Source organism: Lacerta agilis, chromosome 4 (genome assembly GCF_009819535.1).
Source record: "Lacerta agilis isolate rLacAgi1 chromosome 4, rLacAgi1.pri, whole genome shotgun sequence".
NCBI classification, from domain to species: Eukaryota; Metazoa; Chordata; class Lepidosauria; order Squamata; family Lacertidae; genus Lacerta; species Lacerta agilis.
The window spans coordinates 23,031,937-23,054,415 of NC_046315.1; the positions used below are offsets into that span (position 1 = coordinate 23,031,937).

At 42.6% G+C, this 22,479-nt stretch overlaps 1 protein-coding gene across 1 annotated transcript in view; it reads right to left on the bottom strand.

Moving 5' to 3' along the window:
• Positions 1–10,215, bottom strand: part of SPATA13 (spermatogenesis associated 13) — a 130,190-nt gene extending 119,975 nt beyond the window's left edge. The window contains exon 1 of the mRNA XM_033146340.1: positions 10,110–10,215. Within this exon, the coding sequence (XP_033002231.1) occupies positions 10,110–10,187 (78 nt within the window). The 5' untranslated portion in view covers positions 10,188–10,215. The remainder of the gene's footprint in view (positions 1–10,109) is intronic.
• Between the last annotated feature and the right edge of the window lie 12,264 nt (positions 10,216–22,479).

Consider the following 22,479-nt stretch of genomic DNA (forward strand, 5'->3'; position numbering starts at 1 on the left):
AAATGGAAGGGAATGAATCCTACTGTCCAAAGGCAAGAGGAACATCTCATTGCCATGCTCACTTTTGCATCTAGCCCTACCCACTCCTTACATGCAGCCCCCAGAAGGTTCCCACTGGGAAATGCAGCCCTCAGACTGACAAAGTGTAATCCACACCTGCTTTAAGGCATCGTACCATTAGCCCTGAGAAATATTGGAAAATTGAGACAAAACAATTTCCTCTTAGCTCACAAAAAAATGAGAGGCGAGTGCTAATGCTTGCTAGCCTTTAACACTCCTCAGTATCTCTACCGCACTCAGTTTAAATTAAGTCCCCATTCAAAATATTTCCCTGGCATATTTGCCTATAACACTAGTAACACTTGTCAGCATCTGTCTGTCTTGAGAGACAATGGAGTGCACCTCCAGGAGTGAAATCGAACCGCTGTGTTAGCAGCACCATAGTGACCTTCCTGTGATGCGAGCATGGGCAGCGTGTATGGTGGTCCTGGTCTACCCACACAAGACCCCCCTCTCAGATTTGGTCCAAAGGAAAACAGAGCAACATGTTTGGAATCAGTTTGGCTGCAGGAGTTGCTGGAAGGAGGGATACAAGGTGCCATACAATTGTCTTAGGGACTCCAGATTTGTGTAGGGATGCGGTTGGCGCTGTGGTCTAAACCACTGAGCCTAGGGCTTGCCAATTGGAAGGTCAGCGGTTCAAATCCCAGTGACGGGGTGAGCTCCCGTTGCTTGGTCCCTGCTCCTGCCAACCTAGCATCGAAAGCACATCAAAGTGCAAGTAGATAAATAGGTACCGCTCCGACGGGAAGGTAAACAGCATTTCTGTGCTTTGTTCTGGTTCACCAGAAGCAGCTTAGTCATGCTGGCCACATGACCCAGAAGCTGTATGCCAGCTCCCTCAGCCAATAAAGCGAGATGAGCGCCACAACCCCAGAGTTGTCCACGACTGGACCTAACGGTCAGGGGTCCCTTTACCTTTACCTCTTAGCCTTTTCTTCTCTGGAAGATACCTTGCAAGGCAGCCGAGGTTTAGGATCAGAGTTTCCTTCTCCTAGATGGCTACCTTCCCAGGTTGGTGAGCCCCACCTGCCCCTCACTTCCCTCTACAGCATGTGTAGACACTGTCTTATTGGCTGTTGGACCTACTATTGGTCTTGCCTGCTCTATCCACCGGAGACTATCTTCACATACAGGGGAAGTCCCTAACTCACTGAGGGTTTAAGACCCATTGGTTACCCTAGTAACACTACAGCATTCCTAGCATCATATGGTGTATAACCTAGCCAAGAGCAACCACTTTTCAACTGGTTTGTTTTTAGTGTAGAAAGGTCTGTACTTAGTGGTAGAGCATCTGCCTTGTATGCACAAAGTCCCTGGTTCAATCATCAGCATCTCTAGGTATCCTCAACCTGAAACCCTGGGGAGTGGCTGCCAGTCAGTGTAGGCAATACTGAACTAGATGGGCCGATGGTCTGACTTGGTATAAAGCAGCTTCCTATGTTCCTAATTCATCCACTGTGATCTATGAGACCTCAGCTATCATGGCAAACATGTTTGGGTTATATTGTTGCCCGGTCACCACTAATCTATGTAGCCGTTCTGGTTTTCTGTTAACATTTATCTCTGAATTGGTCCATAAGAAGTTAATTTGACACCATCTGCCATTCTTCCTGGTGTCTTCTGTGCTGTGAGTAATTTAATTTGTTCTGTTCTCTGTTTCCCCCACATTTTTCAAAGCAAGCTATTTGTTCCAGAATTTCAAAGTGCAACAATGCATCTGTAACAATTTACAGAACTCTGCCATGCAAAACTGACCTTCTCAGAAGCTTCTGTTGGAGTTACCCAATAATTCCCACCAATATGAAAAACAATTACTTTTGAAGTTACTTGTGCTTACTTCTGAAATTTAAACCAACGATCCCTTCAATTCATGTCATATAATAGATACCAAAATTATTGCAGGCATCAAACAAAGCCGTTTCAGCCAATAGCAGGAGAATGGCAAATGTTACAGAAAGAACATTGAAAAATATTTCAAGAGCACTAAGCAAAATGTTTTAGAAGTTCCTACAAGGATGTATCTGGACAGAAGGCTTCCTGAGAACCCAGAGGATGCTGCTCTGAACTTCATAGGTATACGTATGCATGCTGATACATACAACCTAGGAAGCTGTTGCATCCCCCACAGTGGCTTCTTAGCAGTTCCAGAATAAACCTTTTGTCCTTTATAGCTCTCTACAGCCTTGTTGGCATCCCTGGTCTTGGCCTTTGCTCTTTGTATCACCCTAAACTCACAAAGGTATTCTGATTTGTCTCAACGCTTTGTTAGGGGATGGGTCATAGTGCAGTGCTAAAGGGCATGCAAAAAACATCCATGTTTGGTCTCTGGCATCTCCAGGTAGGGCTGGAAAAGACTCCAGCCTGAAACCCTAGAAAGCCACATTGATCAATGGTCTGATTCAGTATAAGGCAGCTTCCTATTTTCCTAGGACTCTATCATTTCTCTCCTGCTGTCCACGATCCTCAGAACTCATTCCCACAACACCTATCTGACAACACCTCTCTTTTACTTCAAATCTCTGATTAAGGCCCACCTATAAGGGGACGACAGAGGATGAGATGGTTGGACAGTGTTCTCGAAGCTACTAACATGAGTTTGGCCAAACTGCGGGAGGCAGTGAAGGATAGGCGTGCCTGGCGTACTCTGGTCCATGGGGTCACGAAGAGTCGGACACGACTGAACGACTGAACAACAACAATTCTGTGAGGGTTTGACTTAAGAGTATTATTATTATTATTATTAATCTTGCTGTGCTTCCCGAAGGAGCTCAGGGCAGCAAACAGTTCCACAATTTTAAAAGGAAAATATTCTAGAACAGTCAAAACATTCCAAAAACAATGAAAGTTAAGAACAACAAAAAGCAGTTACAGTTTAAAGCATTTTAAAAGGCACTGATTGCAGTAAAAAGTATTATTCCATCCTGTGATCCTGGAGTTGTATTCCAAATGCCTGCATAAAAAACAGGAATGTTTTCAAATTCTTCCTGAGAGTTAATTATGATGGAGGCAGACAGGGTACACTAGAGAGGGTCTTTCACAAATGGAGAGCCACCACTGAAAAGGCCATGCTATGGGTCAGCTTCAACCAGAGAGCTCCCAGTGGCGGTGGCACCAACAAGGCCTCACCAGCAAATCGTAGGGTCTGAGGTGGCTGATATTAGTCCTTAACTGCAACGGAAATTAAGCCTAGGTGTGTGCAAGTGCATCTGCTTGCAAATGACTACCTTGTGAACACTGCCTCTCTCTTCCCTCCCTCTCATTGCCTTCCCATGCTCATTGCCTTCCCATGCATCAAAATTTGGATACTAAACTGTCAGGGGATGGGAACTCCTTTTTTATTTTGTGACTCCACAGTGTAAAGTGCCATGCACAGTCATGATGCAATACACAAACACAACATTTTAAACTGGGCTTCCCAAATTTATTTGTCCCTCACGCTCAAGCGACTAAAATGACAAGAGAAAACACACATGCCCACAGTCACCATATTATGCTCACATAAGTCTCACAGGGGCCATGACATGTTAGATAGCTTGGAGAAACAGAAATTTCCTGAGTTAGGGTACAAGGCTGGCAGAAAAGAGAGGGACTCTGCCACAAGGTGGAGCTTCCACCACAATTCTGCAAAGTGGAATGCATTCCAAAAGAGTAATGTGTCTGCAGCACAGTCCACAGATCTTGCAACAGTTGTGGCTTCTTACCACTTCATTATGTCATGAACTTTTGTGCACACAGTGAGAAGAAGTTTTAAATTCCGGAACTATTCTCTTAGAGCTTGTGCAGGCTTCAGGTATGCTTTAATCGTAGTGAAGGCCAACCAGGCCCTTCACTTAATGAACATTTGTGACCTGCTTCAAACTCTGGTTAAGAATCCTGGCTAATATGGATGGATACTGGATAAGCAGGGAACCTGGCTTGTTCACTGGGATGTGCCAACATATCCCTTAACCATAGTTATGACGGGAGAAGAAATTCACACAGGTGAGGGTCCGGGTGGAGGGTATGTCTGTGATCTTGCAGCTCTGGGTTCCATTGATGGAAGAAAGGTCGGATATAAATTTAAGAAAATAAATAAAAATATGTAGTGAAGGAAACTCCCTCAGAACTTTGCCATCATCCCTTACCACTTATTAGATGGTAGTGAATCGGATCTGACATGAATTCCTCCTACTGCCCTCCCAAAAATGCATTGCTGTTTTTTCTCAAAGGTATCCGGAAGATAGTCTACAGATCTTGGGTTTAGGTTGTGTGGTAGAATGAGACCGTTTCACATGTATCTCTCATAGTTATGAACGGAGTACAGTAAGTGCAATGAAATAGTTATATTTCCTCTTGCTTATAAGTGATGTATGTACAGGGAAGCATAGTTTCTAGTTGTGCATGAAGTATTGAATACTGATCATAAAAAGATGGCGGCACAGGTAATGTTGCTTAAGGCTTTACAGTATATGGAGGTATTAATGCAAAAGAGAAAGGATCTCAAACTCAACGTGACCTTGTATCAGTTTCAAGGTTGTCAACATCACTTGCTGTGCTATACAATATCCATTGTCCTCATAAAACAATAAAAAGGACACCACAAAGATTTAGGCATTATTCTTATTAGCATGGTTATGTTTTGGAATGTAATTAGTTTTTGTGTAACATTTTCCACGACACTGAAAGAATGGGATGTTTTATTCCAATGGTCTCTTTGGTCTTGATTTGAAAAGCACATTATTCTGTTTACAGCTTGTTCCCTTTTAAAGGACATTGATGAATGGCTTTTGTGTGACCCACCATAGGCCCATTCAGATTAATGTCTAACTAGGAAATGCCTGTTCAAGTAAAAAAGGACAAAAATATTCACTTTCATATCAATAAAAAGTAAGGTGAAAATTTTATATTAAAAGGAAAAACCCTGGAAGACACAGGCAGTATTGGATAAAAGAGTGAACTTTGTTTTACACCATACTCATTCATGACGCACAGCAAATTACAGCAGATGAAAGCTATTTGCCATTGACTGGGTTATGAAAGTTCAGCTCTGACTTTGCTGAAAAGTGAAGTCACAGTGGGTCCTGCCGCTGATGTGACACATGCAGCTTTCTCCAGGCTTCTGCAGCTTGCATGGCAGATGTGCCTACTAGCAAACTGCATGGTACTTCTGCTTCAGTTTTTTCCTGTCCAACCAAGCTACGTTTCCCCTTCTCCCAGCTACATCTGAAGTACTATGGTCTGGGTGCCACATTTTAAGGAGGACATTACCAAACTTGAGTTTTTCTGGAGGATGCTTGCCAGGATTGGGTATGTGTATGTGTGGAGTCCAATGCAGAACAATGGAAAGGGCTGGGTATGCTTAGACTGAGGAAGAGTAAGGGGAGACATAATAGCAGTTTCCAGGTATCTGAAGGGCTGTCAATTAAAGCACACTGCTACCCTGCAAATAATCCTGGTGTCCAGGTCAGGCTTGGGCTTCATTGGTCAACTGTCCGCTTGGCCTTGCCTATTGGGCTCTTATCAGTCTAGACTGTAATTCCAATGCCAGCTGATCACCATTAGGTTTCAGTACCAGAGTTTCATGTCTCGCACTCCAGCTGACTCTAAGGCTGCCTACAAGCCAGCATCACAACACCTGCGTTTGAGACCAGGCGTGTAAGTGCACATCACAACAAGGACCAGAGCAGATGACCGGCCCATGGGGGAAATGTTTTATGCTTCAGATGGAGATTTAAAAGCCTATGTGAGATGGCAAGTCTCCCTCATGCTTCAGACAGGCTGGTCACCCCCTCTTTTTGTTCATTTGTTTAAGAGCTGCATTTACATTTAAGCATTACCAAATACTGCACAAAGTATGCCTTAGTGAGAAGCAATAAGAGGAGCATTTAGGAGCAGAGCAGAGCTCTGTATATAGTACTATAAAGATAATAGCTATTCTTATGGAACTATCCTAAACATGTCTATTCACAAGTGAGTCTTCTTCAATGGGACTTACTCCCACGTAAGCAAGGTTAGGACTGCAGCCTTTGGGATCTGCCAAATCTACACAACTCTATTATGTTCAGCATTAAGGGATGGGAATTAAAACAGTTAAGGGACAGAAACGTCTGGAGAGAAATACGTTGATGAAGGAGTTTGGTAAGGAATAAGTTGCTCCCTTGTTCTCTTTTCCTTTCATAGCTAATGCTTTTGTTTCCAGGACAGGATGCAAGCCTTTCCACCTTTTATTACAACCTGCTGCTGCATCAGTCTTAAACAATAGGCTTTAAGAGGCGTAACTTCTCATTCCTAACGGTTCTAACTGTCAAACACAGAGAGAGAGACTGCTTTGACACCAGGCACTGCATATATTTAAAAGCTGGCAACAAATTCGTATTACGCTCCAATTGCCTATCAGGCAGAGGATCTGCTTTGTCTATTTCACAAGAACGAAGAGTGATGTTATTTTGGCAAGGCATTTCAGGATTTATGCCAAGGGAACCGTCATCAGTAAGATAACATATATACGCAGCCTCAAAAGCAGCCAGTGCTCAAGGCCACCAACACCAAGGCTATGAGCGCATTGTTAAAACACAGCTAGGTTGTTCTTTTTCTCAAATTGGATCCAAGATGGTTTGGGGGGAAATGCATCAAAGCACAGTGTTTCATAAGAAACAACAGGATAGGTGTGGATTGCGGCTAATATCGTGTGTACACCAATTCCCAAACTGAGAGCACTAGGATGCAGAGTAAGCAGGGTTGTGTACACAGCCCAAGACCCTATGAGTGCCACTTGCAGCTGCTCAAACTGCTGCCTGTTTGATTTACTCATCATTTACAATGCCTTTTGCACTTGTGTTTAACTTTGAAATACAGGTTGCGCCAGAAGTCTAGGACTAGAACTCTAGACTTAGTGGTCACCTGTCCTCAGCGGTGTAGCTAGTCGCTTGGGTGCCTGGTGCGAGGGTGTGTCCTGCAGCCGGGGGCGGGGCGATCCACACCCATGGGGTGGGGTGATCCACGCCCACGGGGCAGGGCGAGCCTCTCTGATGCTTAGAGCCTCTCCACCACCTCCCCCTCAGCTGTAGGGCAGCTGAGGGAGAGGCAGTAAACAGACACAAGTCCCATGCTGCCATTCCAGGCAGCGCAGAACCTGCAGGCACCTAAGTCACCACGTCACTCCTAAAAAGTTTTGTGAGCCCATTTTTTTTAAAACTCATTTTGTCAACCCGCCCCCCTCAGTGATGACACCCGGGGTGGACCACACCCCCTTCCTCCGCCACTGCCTGTCCTGCCCCAACCTTCAGTTGCTTCACATCTTCTGGCGGGTGAGGTGCTCCTGCTAATTCTATTGAGTGAGGCCTTGGATTTCTTCCCCAATGCTCTTGTGATGTGGCTCTGATTACTAGATGAGTGGCAGCATAGCAGGCTGACTGATCCTAATACTTCAATATGCTGGGGAGAGAGATATGCCGCTACACTGACAGCCTATCAGGACAGTTTAAGCAGAGTGTGCGTCGTCATGGCACATTCTGGGTTGCTTCCAAGATAGTGCCAAGGAGAATGTTCCATCGGTGCAAAGATTTCTCCCTGCTCAACGGAATGTTTTCCCTCTCACCTCCCCTTGATGCCACAGAAGATCCTATGGCAGGAATGGAATAGAAGGTGTTTTTGCTTTGACTGTAAAAGAAATGAACAGAAAAGTCAATCAGGCTGCAATTATTGTTGGAAGTGCAACTGCAGATATCATTGTGAGTGTGACTTCAGGGTTATTTCTGTTAGTTAGTTAGTTACAGTCAACTAGCTGGGGGGGGCAGGTGGAGGTGTTGCTCAGCAAACCATGCAGAGTGGCATGATGCTTGCCAATGTGGCACTTTGCCCTGATTGGCTGTATAGTTCTGAAGGAGTTTTCCTCTGCATGCTTCCTTGTTATGTACAAGGCCTGATGTAAGAAAGACAAAGACCCTCTGCTCCTTTCTCCCTCAAATTATACACAGTTTTTGTTCAGGTTATTCAGTAATATGTAACCAGGATTTATTTTCTTTCTGAACTCAGACTGTGTTATTTGCGAACAATTGTAGGCACACTTACTAGGGAGTAATGCCCAGTGGCCACAGTGGGACTTCCAGAGGACACGTGTTTGGTTTACTTAACTATTTTCATTGAGAAAGAGAAAGAGAAAGGTGTAAAGCTTGTCTGTTTTGCTGCAATCTTTCAGAAATGTATGATCACATAGGTCAAATTTTATCACTGCTTCCTAGCACATTTCATCAAATCTGCTGCATCATGATTGCTAGGTTATAGCTGACAGAATGGCACAGTATGCTGGGGGCAGGGGAATCCAAGCACTTCTATTAATTTACAGCTCTTCTTCTTGAAATTTCTATTCTCTTGAGTTAGATATTGACACATGCACACTCTTGATCAAAACTGACCACAGGTTCCACAATCAATCACAAAGTGACCAGAACAATGAAATAGGTAACAGTCCAATCCTAAACATGACTAGTCAAAAGCAATTTCTACTGAATTCAATTAGGCTTACACCCAATGAAGTGGGGTTAGGATTGCAGCCCAAGGCACTATTCCATATTTAGTTTAACTTGTGCATTCTTGTTGCCTAAACAAACCACATCCATATTTAACATTAGCACTGATGCCTACAACTAAAAGCTACAACTATGACCCACTGCATGTACTAAGCTGTGTACAAACAAGAATAGACAGTCATTGCTCTCAGCAGTATGTTCTCCCAAAATAAAAGTGACAGAGAACACAAATTCACCAGGAATCTCTCCTATACAGTTCCCAGTTGGAATAAAAGTGGGGTGGAGGGTAGTTGTGTAGTAGTGTAGATGTGTGTTTGAGCTCAAAGAGATTGTTGCTGACTGGTCTCCTGCATAAAGTAGGTTAAAAGTTATTTAGTTGTTCAGTCATATATTTTAAAACATTATAGCCATAGATGTACTAATATTCATTTATTTAATGAGAGTACTTTTAGCTTGCACTTCATCATATGATCCCAGAGGGGTACACGCAATTAAAAATACTAAGAACTGTTCCAGTGCATCAAAAAGAGCTGGTAAAAACAAAACGAACTCAATATCAATGCAAAACATTATCACAATTACAGGGGGAGAAGCCTACAGCACACACAAGTGACCAAGAAACGGCAAACAAATGGGTAAGTCTTTACCTGATGCTAAAACCAAAATATTCCCCTTTCCACTGTATTACCAAGAGCTGGCTGACTCAATCTACAAAAGACATCGGCTTCACTTAACACTCCTACTTACAATGTATTTCATGCTAATTGCATACAGTGTACGACATGATGCACATATATGCTGTGGGTTATGCCAAAATGCTATTTGTCAGGCATGCATTATGTTATTCCTGAAACAAGTTTCAACCACAGTTTTTAGGTAGCAGAAATTCTACTTTCTGGTAGAAAGCAATATTATAGAGTACTGGATAGAAACGAAGCAATTTAAAAAATGAAATGCAACGAGACATTTATTTAAAATCCTTCCTTTGCAATGTAGGGAAGCCAGACCATATTACTCACGTATTCTGGACAGCTCCTCTCTGTTAACCTTTTGAAATGGCAGTCCAAAAGCACAGCCTCCATTCTGTTTTGCACAGTGAAAAGACCCCCTTTCCAATTGGTACTATCGTTTCCTAAGACGAAAAACCGGCCCATATGGGGCATCTGACATTGGGAGCTTGGGGGAAAGGGCTTCAAAAAGTAAGCAGACAATGTTAGGTCACTTTTTTTTTTTTTACATTTCTGGCTTTTGCAAATTGGAGGGCTCTTTCATCTTCCATTTCAAGGGAGATAGTTGTGGTCTGTTGCTTTGTTTAAACCACATGAATAAGTCCCATCCTCCACAAAGGAAAAAACCAGACCACTCAAGACAATTTCCCAAAACAAAGTGCATACAATCCTTTCCTGCAAACCAGAACATTATTCTCGAACGGGCAGCCTTCCACTGTGATCCACTTCAGCCTAGCTGTAAATACCAATGCTGAAAAAGCAACCTTTGCTTACAAGCCCTTCTGCTCTTTGCCTACCTTTTGGAGCTTACCTTCCACGCGATGGAGGGGCAGGCTGCCAAGGTGAAGGTAACTTTCTCCGTCACCACATTGAATGTGACACGAAACATGACGGCTCATACTCATGTGGTCCCGAGGCCCAGGTCAGGAAAAGACAGCAACACTTGTCTCCCCTGCTTGAGAGCAGGCTGGCTGTGCCACACTGCACATTCGGCAACCCCCTAACCTATTGATTGAAGCAGGAGCCTCAGAGTGCTGTGTAGGCCCCACTATTCCCCAGCAGTCTTTCTTCGTGTGTGTGGTGTGTGTGTTTGTGTGCAGTGAGTGAGAACTAATCAGATTAGCTGGTTTTACCAGTCTGAGTGGAGACTAACAGGTTAGCCAAACAGTTTGCATGGGGGAAGGGAGGAGAGATCCGAGTACAGAAATCAAACTGGTGCATTTATTAAAGCAGGGGAAAACAGACCTCCTTTGAGAATCGCTCCTTTGTCTCTCCTCTCAGTGTTGACACAGAGCCATGACATGCATTGTACATTTACACATGCTCTGTGGGGAGCTGGACTTCTCTATGGGCCTTGTCTCAAAATCTGAGCGGCTGCTCAGCGCTACCAAAATTTACTGAGGGGTGACCTTTTTTTCTCATGGGATCTGGCTCTTGAAGGTAGGGAATTTGGGTTTCTCTTATGTTTCTCATTTTCCCAGTCTTGAGTTCTCCACATTTCCACTTCAGTTTGTGATTAAAAAGAAAAAAAAGTCCTCATGAAAATCCAGTGAATTTCTCCTAATGTTTACTTGCAATTTTGCCTAATACACACATTTTAGCAAAGTGATTTCCTCTAATATAATGCATTTTAATGTTATTTTCACTAAATTAAGCATGTTTGTTTGTTTACATCCGTACTCCAACTTTTGGCCAAGGAGCTCAGGGAAATGTACACACTTTCATCCCCTCTTCATTTTATCCTCACAACTATCCTGTGAGGTAGGTTAGACTGAAATATAGTGACTGGCCCAAGGTCACCTAGTGGGTTTCTTAGTTGTATGGTGATTTGGAACATGGTCTCCCAGGTTCTACTCCAGGACTGTAACCACTACGACATACAGGGTCTTACACACACTCCACCCCAGTATATTCAGGTTTGTACACTACTCGGTTGGAGAACAGCATTGCAAAATTCAGAGAAGTGTGAATTTCAAAGGATGGCTGCATTTCAGTTCAAGTACTGTTTTGAAAAGTGTGAATTAGGTATGTTCACCTTTGAATGTGAACTGGATGAAATTTCTTTCCCCTCTCTCCTTACTGGTGACCTTTAATAATGGACCTTGGGCACTTGCACAAATAAATCTGTGTTAATATAATGAGAATGAGTCTCTCTGCAGTAATATTGGTAATGCCATGTGATTAGTTCTGTTCAGTGCTACACATCATTATTCACAGTTGGTAAAAATGTACATGAGAATATCTAACTGACACTCACTCCAGGCATTGACCCCCTCACATACCATTCGTGGAAAAATTACAATCATTCCTTAGATAACGTGTTAGAATATAATTATATTGATAACAACATGCATTTTGCCCAAGTAGTTAACCTAGTCAAACAATGACTTTTAAACATGCATTGTATTGTGGTCCATTAATCTGGTTTCCATTATTCTTTTTAAACCAACACATCTACTTTCATTAGGGATGTGGCTAAGAGACTTAGTAAGGAAAAAGAAATTCTTTGGTTCTAATCTCACCTCTGTCATGTGGGCCTTTTTGGCTGAATAGCACAGATTTTTTTTTAATGTAACTTTAATAATGATCTCACTAAGTGCCCTTTGTGAAGCCACCACCCTCTCAGCTTCGGTCCTCTTAATCTGTAGCATAGGCATAATATTACTAATTAACAATATCCAAGTTGCAGTGAGGATTACAAAATACTGCATGTAATATTAAAATACCCCAAAGCCCTGGATAAATGCTAAGGATCATTATTGTTCAGTGGCTTTCAAATTACAGTGGTGCCTCGCTAGACGAAAATAATTTGTTCTGCGAGTATCTTCGTCTAGCGATTTTTTCGTCTAGCGAAGCACCAATACAAGTAGCGGTTTTCACACGACGAAAAAAAAATTTCGTCTTGCGAGGCAGCCCCACAGACTTTTTTGTCTTGCGGGGCAGCCTTCCGCTAGCGAATGCCTTTCGTCTAGTGAGTTTTTCGTCTAGCGAGGCATTCGTCTAGCGGGGCACCACTGTATATCCATATTATATTATTAATGCACATATCTTCCCTTAAATAATCATTGGAACTACTGTTTTACCCCTTGAGGAGCTACAATTCCCAACACCCTCAAACTACAGTTCCAAGGATTCTTTAGAGGAAGCCGTGTGCTCTAAATAGGCTACCTTCCCAGGTTGACGAGCCCCATCTGCCCCTCTACAGCATGTGCAGAAACTGCCTTCTTGACCATGGGACCCACCATTGGTCTTGTCCACTCAATCCACCATTGCTTGCAGGGAAAGTACTTCCTTGTTATTAAGGAGGGGTGGGCAGGGGAGTATGTTATACTGATTTCCAAGTTTGGAGGCCACTTTGTTAAATTAGCTATTGTGCATCCTGTTTCTATCGAAGCAAGGTTGCTAAATCCAACTTGCTTTCATGCAGGCCTCAGACATTTTAATTAGCGCCAAATTGGTTCTGCTTTTATGCCCATTCTGCTTTTATGCCCGCTGAAGACAATGTAATTGAGGCAATATATTTAGAAAATATATATTGACGAAGCAGATCATTAGCTCTATACCAGTCTGCAAGCATATACCAGTCACCAATATTTAAAAACAGTTATATAAACCATATTTACATGTCTGGATAGGCATGCTGAAACAAAAAGGTTTTCAGCAAGCAATTAGAACAGCACAAAGGTACTTGCCTAATGCCATTATGTCCTCAGAGCTCCTCCTATAAACCTTAACTCTGAAGCTGCCCATGGAAAACCCATGCACAGATGAGGAGAAAACCTTTTTCAACCCGGGGGTGGGGGGCACATTTCCTTGCAGTCAATCTTCCTGGGGCCACATACCACTAGTGAGTGGGGTAAAAGTGGGTGTGGCCACACACACACCACTATCCACACCCATCTGGCCAAACAGGAAGCATTATGGCAGTTCAAGGACACATTCCACCGGTCAACTAACTAGAGGAGGGTGCAGGAGTTGTAGCCTCAGCAGAGTCCAAGGGCCAGATAGAGGGGCCTGGAGGGCCACATTTAGCTCCGAGGCCTGGGGTTCTGCGGCCCTGTTTAAGACAGCTGCAGGTTACTATTTTATTATGCATCTTATTTATACATAGGCAAGCCTGTAGTTCACAGAAGGCACCAACTCTCTCATCATCCTCTCCTTACTCTTTGCCTTCTATGCTCACCTGTCCTACTCTATCCCTCTGAAGATGGTATAATAAGGCTCTCTGGCTGTTTCCAGCCTTGCGAGGAGTCCACCTGTCAGGTTTTCTGGGCTGCCTGCAAGGGAGATTTTCCTTGTTGCATCTCCCAGCATGCTGGAACCGAAATAGCAGCTGAACACCCTGGGATGCCACAGTAATAGCTGAATGTGTCTTGCTGAATATCCTTTGCCCATCTGTATGGATTAAGCTATGCTGTTTTTGTCATTGCATATTTAAGTACGGCTCCCAAAGTCTCCCTCCCTCAAGCAGTTTAATCTTTGAGAAATCAAGTTAGATTAGCACAGAAATGTAGAACAAGGTTACCAAGTAGGGGAAACCCACTAACCCATTTTCAAAGCAAATTTTCAGAAATAACATAAGATACAAGGAGCAAGCCAATCCCTTAAAGGAAAGCTGAATGTCATAGGTTGTGGCCAAATCTCCCATGTATAAAGCTTCCTTCTCTTGAGTCATTTCCTTATCATCTTCCCTTCCAGGAGCCATTGTGGTGTAGTGGTTAGATTGTTGGGCTAGGACCTGGAAGACCAGAGTTCAAAACCCTGCTCAGCAATGAAGCGTACAGGGTGACCTTGGGCCAGTCACCATCTCTCAGCCTAACTTTCCTCACTGTGTTGTTGTGAGAGTAGAATGGATAGGCGGGAGAACCATGTATGCCACTCTGAGCTCCTTGGAGAAAAGGTAGGATATAAACATAATACATAATTAATTAAATAAACATTCATCAGTTGAGGGACTAACAGGAAGTGCTGTGACAGACAGTCTACAGAAAGTTAATGCCATGCAACTAATCTGCTCCTCTTTAAGGTATGCTGGCCAGGGCTGATGAGATCCGTAGCCCAAAACAACTGGAGGGCACAGGTTGGCAAAGGCAGGACTAGAGGTTCCAAAAAGATTGCAAATAGCTGTGGTGGAAGAGGGTGCCCCTGCTTCATTCCTTTGTGAAGTGCCACCACTGGTTGCCAGTTCAAATAGTTAACACTCACCACTGCTTCGGATTACTTGTAAAGGTACGGCTCTGCAGTTATTTGTATATTTCCCAAACCCATTTTTTCTCCCGGAAGTCTTGTTAGGAACCCTCATTTCAATCTATAAAACTTTTAATTTTTAAGTCAAGTGCAAGAATTTACAGGATGCTGTTGTCATCATCATCATCATCATCATCATCATCATCATCATCATCCCCCTGAGGGGACTGAAGGCAGCTTACAGATAAAAACAGGAACTGCTAAAAACATAGAAAAACTAATCATTAAAATGCAATTAAACATGGATAGAATAAAAACTATATACATATATAAAATCATGGTACCTTCCAGGTATTGTTGGACTCTAGCTCCTATCAGCCACAACCAGGTGAGAAGAGTTGTAGTCCAGCAACATCTGGAAGATGACAGGTCATGCACCTCTGCACTAATGCAATCACCCTGTTTGACTCAACCACCCTGTGTTCTTTCCAGGATTGGGTATCACCATTAATCCTGAAGCCTTCCACAAATGTGGAGGTACCCCCAAAGCCAGTATGCTTTTCAAGAAGATCGTTAAAGGATCGGCAGGTCTCTCCCTCCCTCTCTAATAGAAATCCCCCACAAAACCATCTGGCCTCACAGATTTCTAATTCTTGAGCTTTTTAATCACCTGAGATACCTCCTCCATGGAGCCTTCTTTGCTCAAAAGAAGTCTGTGCTACACTGTGATCTGACAGACTCCCACTCTATTTAGCTGTCGCTCAACAGCTTCAGCTACAGGCTTATCTATAGCACATAAAGAGATCTATAGCACAGCAGACGGCAAATCGATGGCAGATGTCTTTTGTCTATAGATATGGTTCCCCATTTCGTTCCTAATGCAAGTTATTTTGGCCTTATTCAAGTCATCCAACATGTCGCCACTTCACCCTTTCTGCACATGTGTGCTTATGCTCACAGAATTCACAGCATATTGTGCCAAACTAGTGTCTGAAATGTCGTCATGTTAACACGGTTTGGGTAGGGCGGGGCGGGGCGGGGGGTATTTCATGCAAACCACAGGAAACTTACAAACTTACAGTGCATAAGGTGATATTTCGAGACTGGAAACAATTTTTTTCTAGAACCAATATGAGCGCTAAACTTCCACAAGATTTCAAGAAGCAGATTTTTCATCGAGGGGGGAAATTCCACAAAATGCAAAACTGGTAAGGAAACGTTGGAAAGATGGAATAAAGTGATGTTTGAGTGCAACTGTTGTGTAAGACAGCTTCATACGTTCATATACTTCGAGAGATAACATAAAGAAAATTCAAGTCTACCGGTAAATTGCTAGAATCAATACTCTACTGTGAGCAAATCCTGTTGTAACTCCAAAGCATACATAACCCTAAACCAGCAAAAGCTGGTCAATTAAAGATATTACTTTATCTCCTTAGTATAGTCTCTGAGATCAACAAAGCAGCTACTTCCTCTGCCAATCCAACCAACTGTTCTGCACCCAGGAGGTCAGTTAGATTGTCAGATAATGTTTTGATTAATTACATTCTTGAGTGTGCAGTCCTAACTCTCTGAAATCAACAAATGTAGCACCACCATTTGATTTAGGTATATACCTGAAGCAACACATTTCAGCTGCTAAATTTATGGCAGGGGATGGAAGCTTTAAAACAAAATCATGGTGGCCTATGGTTGGAAACTCCTAAGCACTAAAAGGGAAATACTGAATGAACTTCCTAAAACAATAGTCATGGCACTTGGGAGCATTTCATCCTAAAAGGCTTTGTTAACATCTTTTCCTTTGAAAGTTACCATTTCTTTCCTATTGTTGCATCTAAAGGTAAAGGGAACCCTGACCATTAGGTCCAGTCGTGTCTGACTCTGGGGTTGCAGCACTCATTTCGCTTTACTGGCCGAGGGAGCCGGCGGACAGCTTCTGGGTCATGTGGCCAGCATGACAAAGCCGCTTCTGGCGAACCAGAGCAGCGCACGGAAACGCCGTTTACCTTCCCGCCGGAGCGGTCCCTATTTATCTGCTTGCACTTTGACGTGCTTTCAAACTGCTAGGTGGGCAGGAGCTGGGACCGAGCAACAGGAGCTCACCCCGTCGCAGGGATTCGAACTGCCGACCTTCTGATCAGCAAGTCCTAGGCACAGTGGTTTAAGCCACAGTGCCACCTGGGTCCTCTATTGTTGCATCTATTGCCTGCCTATTATCTGCTCTAAGACAGCAGGAAGCTGATTGCAAAAACAAGGGTAAAGGTAAAGGGACCCCTGACTGTTAAGTCCAGTCGTGGATGACTCTGGGGTTGCAGTGCTCATCTTGCTTTACTGGCCGAGGGAGCCAGCATTTGTCCGCAAACAGCTTCTGGGTCATGTGGCCAGCATGACTAAGCTGCTTCTGGCGAACCAGAGCAGTGCACAGAAACGCCATTTACCTTCCTGCTGGAGCGGTACCTGCACTTGCACTTTGCGGTACTTGCACTTTGATGTGCTTTCAAACTGCTAGGTTGGCAGGAGCTGGGATCGAATAATGGGAGCTCACCCCGCCACGGGGATTCGAACCGCCGACCTTCTGATCGGCAAGCCCTAGGTTCTGTGAATTCTCAATAGCAAAAGCATGCCTGCGTGAGTGCAGGGATTATGCTCATCTGTCATGCTTAGTTTTCAGTGCACTGGAAGAATCAAGGTCATAGTAGCACAGCCAATCTAGTCTCTGGTACAAATGCTTTTAAGTTGACCTGGCAGCCACGTGGTGCAGCCATTGCACATGCTTGCTCTTGCTGGGTTACTCTGTACCGAGAAGAGAATTTCCCACAAGACTTGACAGCTTCCGCAGAAGCATTATGAGAGTAACTGAGAAGGATTTTGCCTTGCTAGATTTTAGAAAAAGAGAACCTCGTCACAGTGATTCAGAAAAGGGGACTCCCTGCTCTCTGTGCCAGTACTTGGGGAGCAAACATCATCATGTCTTTAGGAGCAGGAAGCAAGGGAGAAGCATGTGCTACAACCAGCAATTACCCATCACTGTTCAGATGTGGACACCCATCTCACTTCATTCAGCGAAGGTACTCAGAGCAGGGTCCTCAAAGATTCAAAGGTTTGGAAGAAACAAAATAGAAAATAGAAAATTCTTTTCAGTAGCACCTTAGAGACCATCTGTGTTTGTTCTTGAAATGAGCTTTCGTGTGCATGCACACTTCTTCAGATATCTGAAGAAGTGTGCATGCACACGAAAGCTCAATTTTCTATTTTGTTTCGACTATGGCAGACCAACACGGCTACCCACCTGTAAAAGGTTTGGGAGGTACATCATATGGGAGGTGTGGTCTTCAGGGCAGGCACAGCTATTAGGCAGAGTGAGGCTGCCATCTCAGGCAGTGGCAGGCCCCAAGGTAGTGCACCCATGGGTGCCCTGCCTTCCCCGCTACTGACAGAGAAGCAGTGCTGGTATCAGTGCTGATTTTGGGTGAGATTGCAACAATTTCCGTCAGGATCTCGCTGAAGTCATGCATGACATCTTGTGCAATATTAGTGTGATCTCACCCAAAATGACCGGCAGGTCAGGACTTCCCATTTTGCCTCAGGCAGTGAAACAGGACACACGGCCCCCGGTAGTCTTCCACGCTTGCCCCAAGCTATTTAAGGCTGACTTCAATCTGGTGTCCTCCAAGTGTTTTGGAATACAACTCTTATCGGCCCCAGTTAGCACAGCTAAGTTGGCGAAGGCTTGTCTAGGGTTTTAAAGGTTAGAACTAGCACTTTAAATTGGGTTCTCAATTTACTTTTCGTTTGCAAATTCAGTGAAACCTATTTAATAGTTAATCCGCTGGACAATTTTGCTATACTATACAGTGCAAGTGCCACAGTTCTTCTCTATTAACGTATGAAAACAATATACGTGTAGTCTGATGCCATCTATGATTACTCTGAAGCAAACGTTAGATACAGAAATGCCACAGCTCAGTGGCAGAGCATCTGTTTTACATGCAGGGGCTCCAAGGTGCAATCCCCAGCATCTTCAGGTAGGCCTAAGAATGACTCCTGCTTGAAACTTGGGAAAGATGCTGTTGGTCAGGTTAGAGTCAGATAATACTAAGCTAGTTGGATTAATGGTCTGGCTCAGTATAAGGCAGCATCCTATCCTATGTGGCTAAACATATCTCACTCATTTCAAAAGCAAAAGGTAACCATGTGGTCTATAACTAAAAAAAACAGCAACCCCAAAATCCGTATTAGGACAATACCTCTGTTAGGACAACCCAATTATCACGAAGTAGTGTGCAATCTTTTGAGTTCTCCAGAAGTCTTTTATCAGGCTAGATGGTAAGCAAAGCAAATTTTGAAGAGGGGAGTTAGCTGATGGTTTGCCAATTTCAGTGGTGCTTACATAGCATTTAGCTCACATTACAGAGCATACTGTCTAGATTTGTGTGATGCATCTCTCTTACTGTACTCCCCTTGCACTCTACCCTCCCTCCACCAGCCTGTCTGAATATGAAAGCCGATCAAAGCCCATATGCTAGGGTTTAACAGCTAAATGAAGTGAGAAAAACCTTCAATTAGCTGAACATGATTTCATCTCAGAAGGCAAAATATTTCTTTCCTCGAGCTTAAAACTAGCAAAAGCTTCTTCAACATACATTATGCATTACAATTAAACTTTAGATGAATATTACTATCAGCAAAATGAATTGGGGGGGGGAATAATTGAATCAGTAAAACTAATAAGGGGGGATGGGAAAAACTAACATTAATACAGCCAATTGTCTTAGCTGAGCTGAGGCTATAGAAAGAGGAAAGAATGGCTTCCCTTTAATTTATTTGTGATCCTCAGTTCAAAAGTGCAGATGGAGTGTAGGAAACTTAGGAGGCAAAGGGTGAGCAAGCAGGGCTGATGAGGGTCTCCATCCATGGTAAAAAGAAAAAAAAAAGTTCCATCCCTCCCACAAACTTCTGAAATTGCTGTTGGGCAAGGGAAATCACTAATATCAAAGAACAGAAGGATACTGTTGGATCTTGAAGTTCAAGTTGCTAAAGGCATGTGAGATCATTAACAATCATCATAGAATTGTAGAGTTGGAAGGGACCCTGAGGGTCATCAAGTCCAATACCCTGCAATGCAGGAATCCCGACTAAAGCATCCAAGACAGATGGCCACCCAACCTCTGCTCAAAAACCTCCAATGAAGGGGAATCCACAATCTCCCAAGGGAGACTGTTCCTCTTTAATTTGTTCCCTCAACACAAGCCGAGGGAACAAATTACAGATAATGGGATATAACATCCCCTACTTTAAATTAATTAAAATTTATTTAAATGATGACTTTCTGAAGCACACAACTTTAAAAAAAATGTTTTTATTAAGGATATTCTTGTTCTGAAGCGCACAACTTTTTAAGTTCAATCCAAGCTATTAGCATTAGTAAGACTGGAGAAAAAAGAGTTGTACATCCATCCTCACCCCTTAACCCGCTTGGTTTGTTTTTAAATTTTCATTGCATGGACGCATGTTCATGAGGGCTAAGTCCCTTTGGTTTGACAGCCTGAACAGTGTGCTGACACATGTCAGGTATTTTGTCTGTAAATATTTAACCAGATGCAGGCTCTAATTCAGCTTCCCTATCTCCTAGCATCTGTGCTCTGAGCCATCTGCTTTCATGCAAAGGGGTTGTTGCTGTTGTTGTTGTTGTTGTATGAATTGTCACAGCTAATAGTCAAGCAAAAATTCAGACAGATTTCTAAAAGTTTACTAATTAAACTCTGGATTCATCTTGAAAAGTAGTTAATTTGAGTAAAACAAAACAAAAAGGTCAAATCCTTATTGCTACTTCATTAATCATCATCAAATCACATGTTTGTAAAAGAGGAGCATTTCACAACTTGGGAAGAAGGAAATTACCGGTAGGTGTTTTAAATGGAGACTAGGACTCCAAATAAGCAACAGAATACTCCTTTTGAATAATCACTATTATCCTATCTTAATATTGAAATATGATTTTAATAATCATATTTCAGTCAACACCATTCATAAGTGCATTTTCATCTAAGACCTGCTCTGTATGTGTGTTTTTAAAACTGGTTACTAACTAGGTTTTAAAAGTTCCTGATTTCAGGATTACGACCATTTTATCAAGAAATTGATTATTTATATTATATACAGTATTGTATTGAGAACGCAAGAGAAAACAGAAACCCACACTCATTGCTGTGGGTGCTCTGATGCTATGTATTTGATTGATTTAATTCTAAAAGAATTAAAGTAGCTTTGAAAAAATACACACATACACACAAACACATACCATAATGAAAAAAATTCCTGTATTTTTCTTTTGTACTGTTGAATTAATGAAAATTGTACTAATGTTTTCTTCTTTTCTTTCTGTTCTTTTATTTCATGTAGTATGTTTTTTATTAGCAATGTAAAAATTTTAAAATATCAAATAAAAGGTTAAAAAAAGGTTCCTGATTACTAATTGCTGTGATTAGACTCCAGAGGAAGATACAGATGAACAATATTGCTTGCACAACAGAAAACCATTTTTATTACCGCAGAGAGCACCACAGTACTGTATTTATATACTAAACAATCTACTAAATCTCTTACATCCCATTTACTCTCCACCTGTCTCTCAGACTGAACAGTCATACTTGTAAGTAACACATAGAGTAATTAGGTAGCATACTAGAATTCAAATGGTTTAACACATTTGCTCAAGAAGCTTGCCTTTCCTTGGCAATCAGAGCATGTTTAATTAGGGGAGGAGGAGAGCAAAACATATGCTAGATTAAGTAAATAAGAGGGAGATGTATTTGTGCTGAACAAATATTTGCTTTGAATCTCTGGGTAGCAAATCCATCATTTACCATGCTATCGGTTCTAAATAAACTAAACTAGGGGAATGCCTATTGATATGATGAGTTAGGTACAGTGTGTTTGGAGGAAGGACATGTATATGGCAGCAAGCATATTGCTGAACAGAACACAGAGATCTTACATTCCTCACTGGGCCCTTGTTACTAGTCACTAGTAACTTGTCACTTGTCACCTTGTTACTTGTAAATAAATAAACAACTATCAGACTTTTAGAAGACATCTGAAGGCAGCCCTGTTTAGGGAAGCTTTTAATATTTGATGAATCATTGTATTTTAATATTCTGCTGGAAGCTGCCCAGAGTGGCTGGGGAAACCTAGCCAGATGGGCGGGGTATAAATAATAATTATTATTATTATTATTATTAGTAGTAGTAGTAGTATAGTAGTAGTACTTTTAGTTTTGGCTACAGGACTCTGAGACCTCTCACACCTCCTTCCCAAAGCAGGAGCTTACTAGGCTTTTGAAAGGCGGCAGGAAGGCAACCCCTTGGCTTGGCACCCTGTGCAGGGAAACTGGTCACGCTGCCTCTAAATCCACCTTTGGGACCAGAAAGGGGTGGGGCTTTGGGAGAGTCCGAGGACTGGACAGAGGTGCCTAGAAGGCTACATTTGGCTCCAAGGCCTGAGGTTTGCCACCCTTAAATTAGCATGCAATCTTTCTGAAGGTGTGCATAGCAGGTGAGATAAAAAAAGGAAAGCCCTGTGAAATCCAATCTTTATATGCAATTGAGGTTACCTATATTTGAAATATAATCAAATATTGAGTGCAATCATTCGCTACTAAAATGTATGTGTGTGTAGCAGATAAATTCTGAACAATATGATGTTCATTCTTCCAAACAGGAAGCTTTTTTAAAGAAAAAACTCATTGTGGGCTATACAATTTACAATTGACACATTTGAAGCTGGGGTGCGGTGGGAGAAACCTGTCAGAGAGCCAGAATTTAGCAATTAGCACTGAAAGAAAGTTTTTAATAGCTTGGAACAAAGGTCTTGTGTCACAACACAGCTCTACAGCCTGGTGCAGCAGAAAGTGACTTTAAGGATGCAAGACAAAATCCCTTCTTTTAATGGCTGGCTCACTAAAAGAGGCATTTGTGTATATTTGTCTTGCTTAA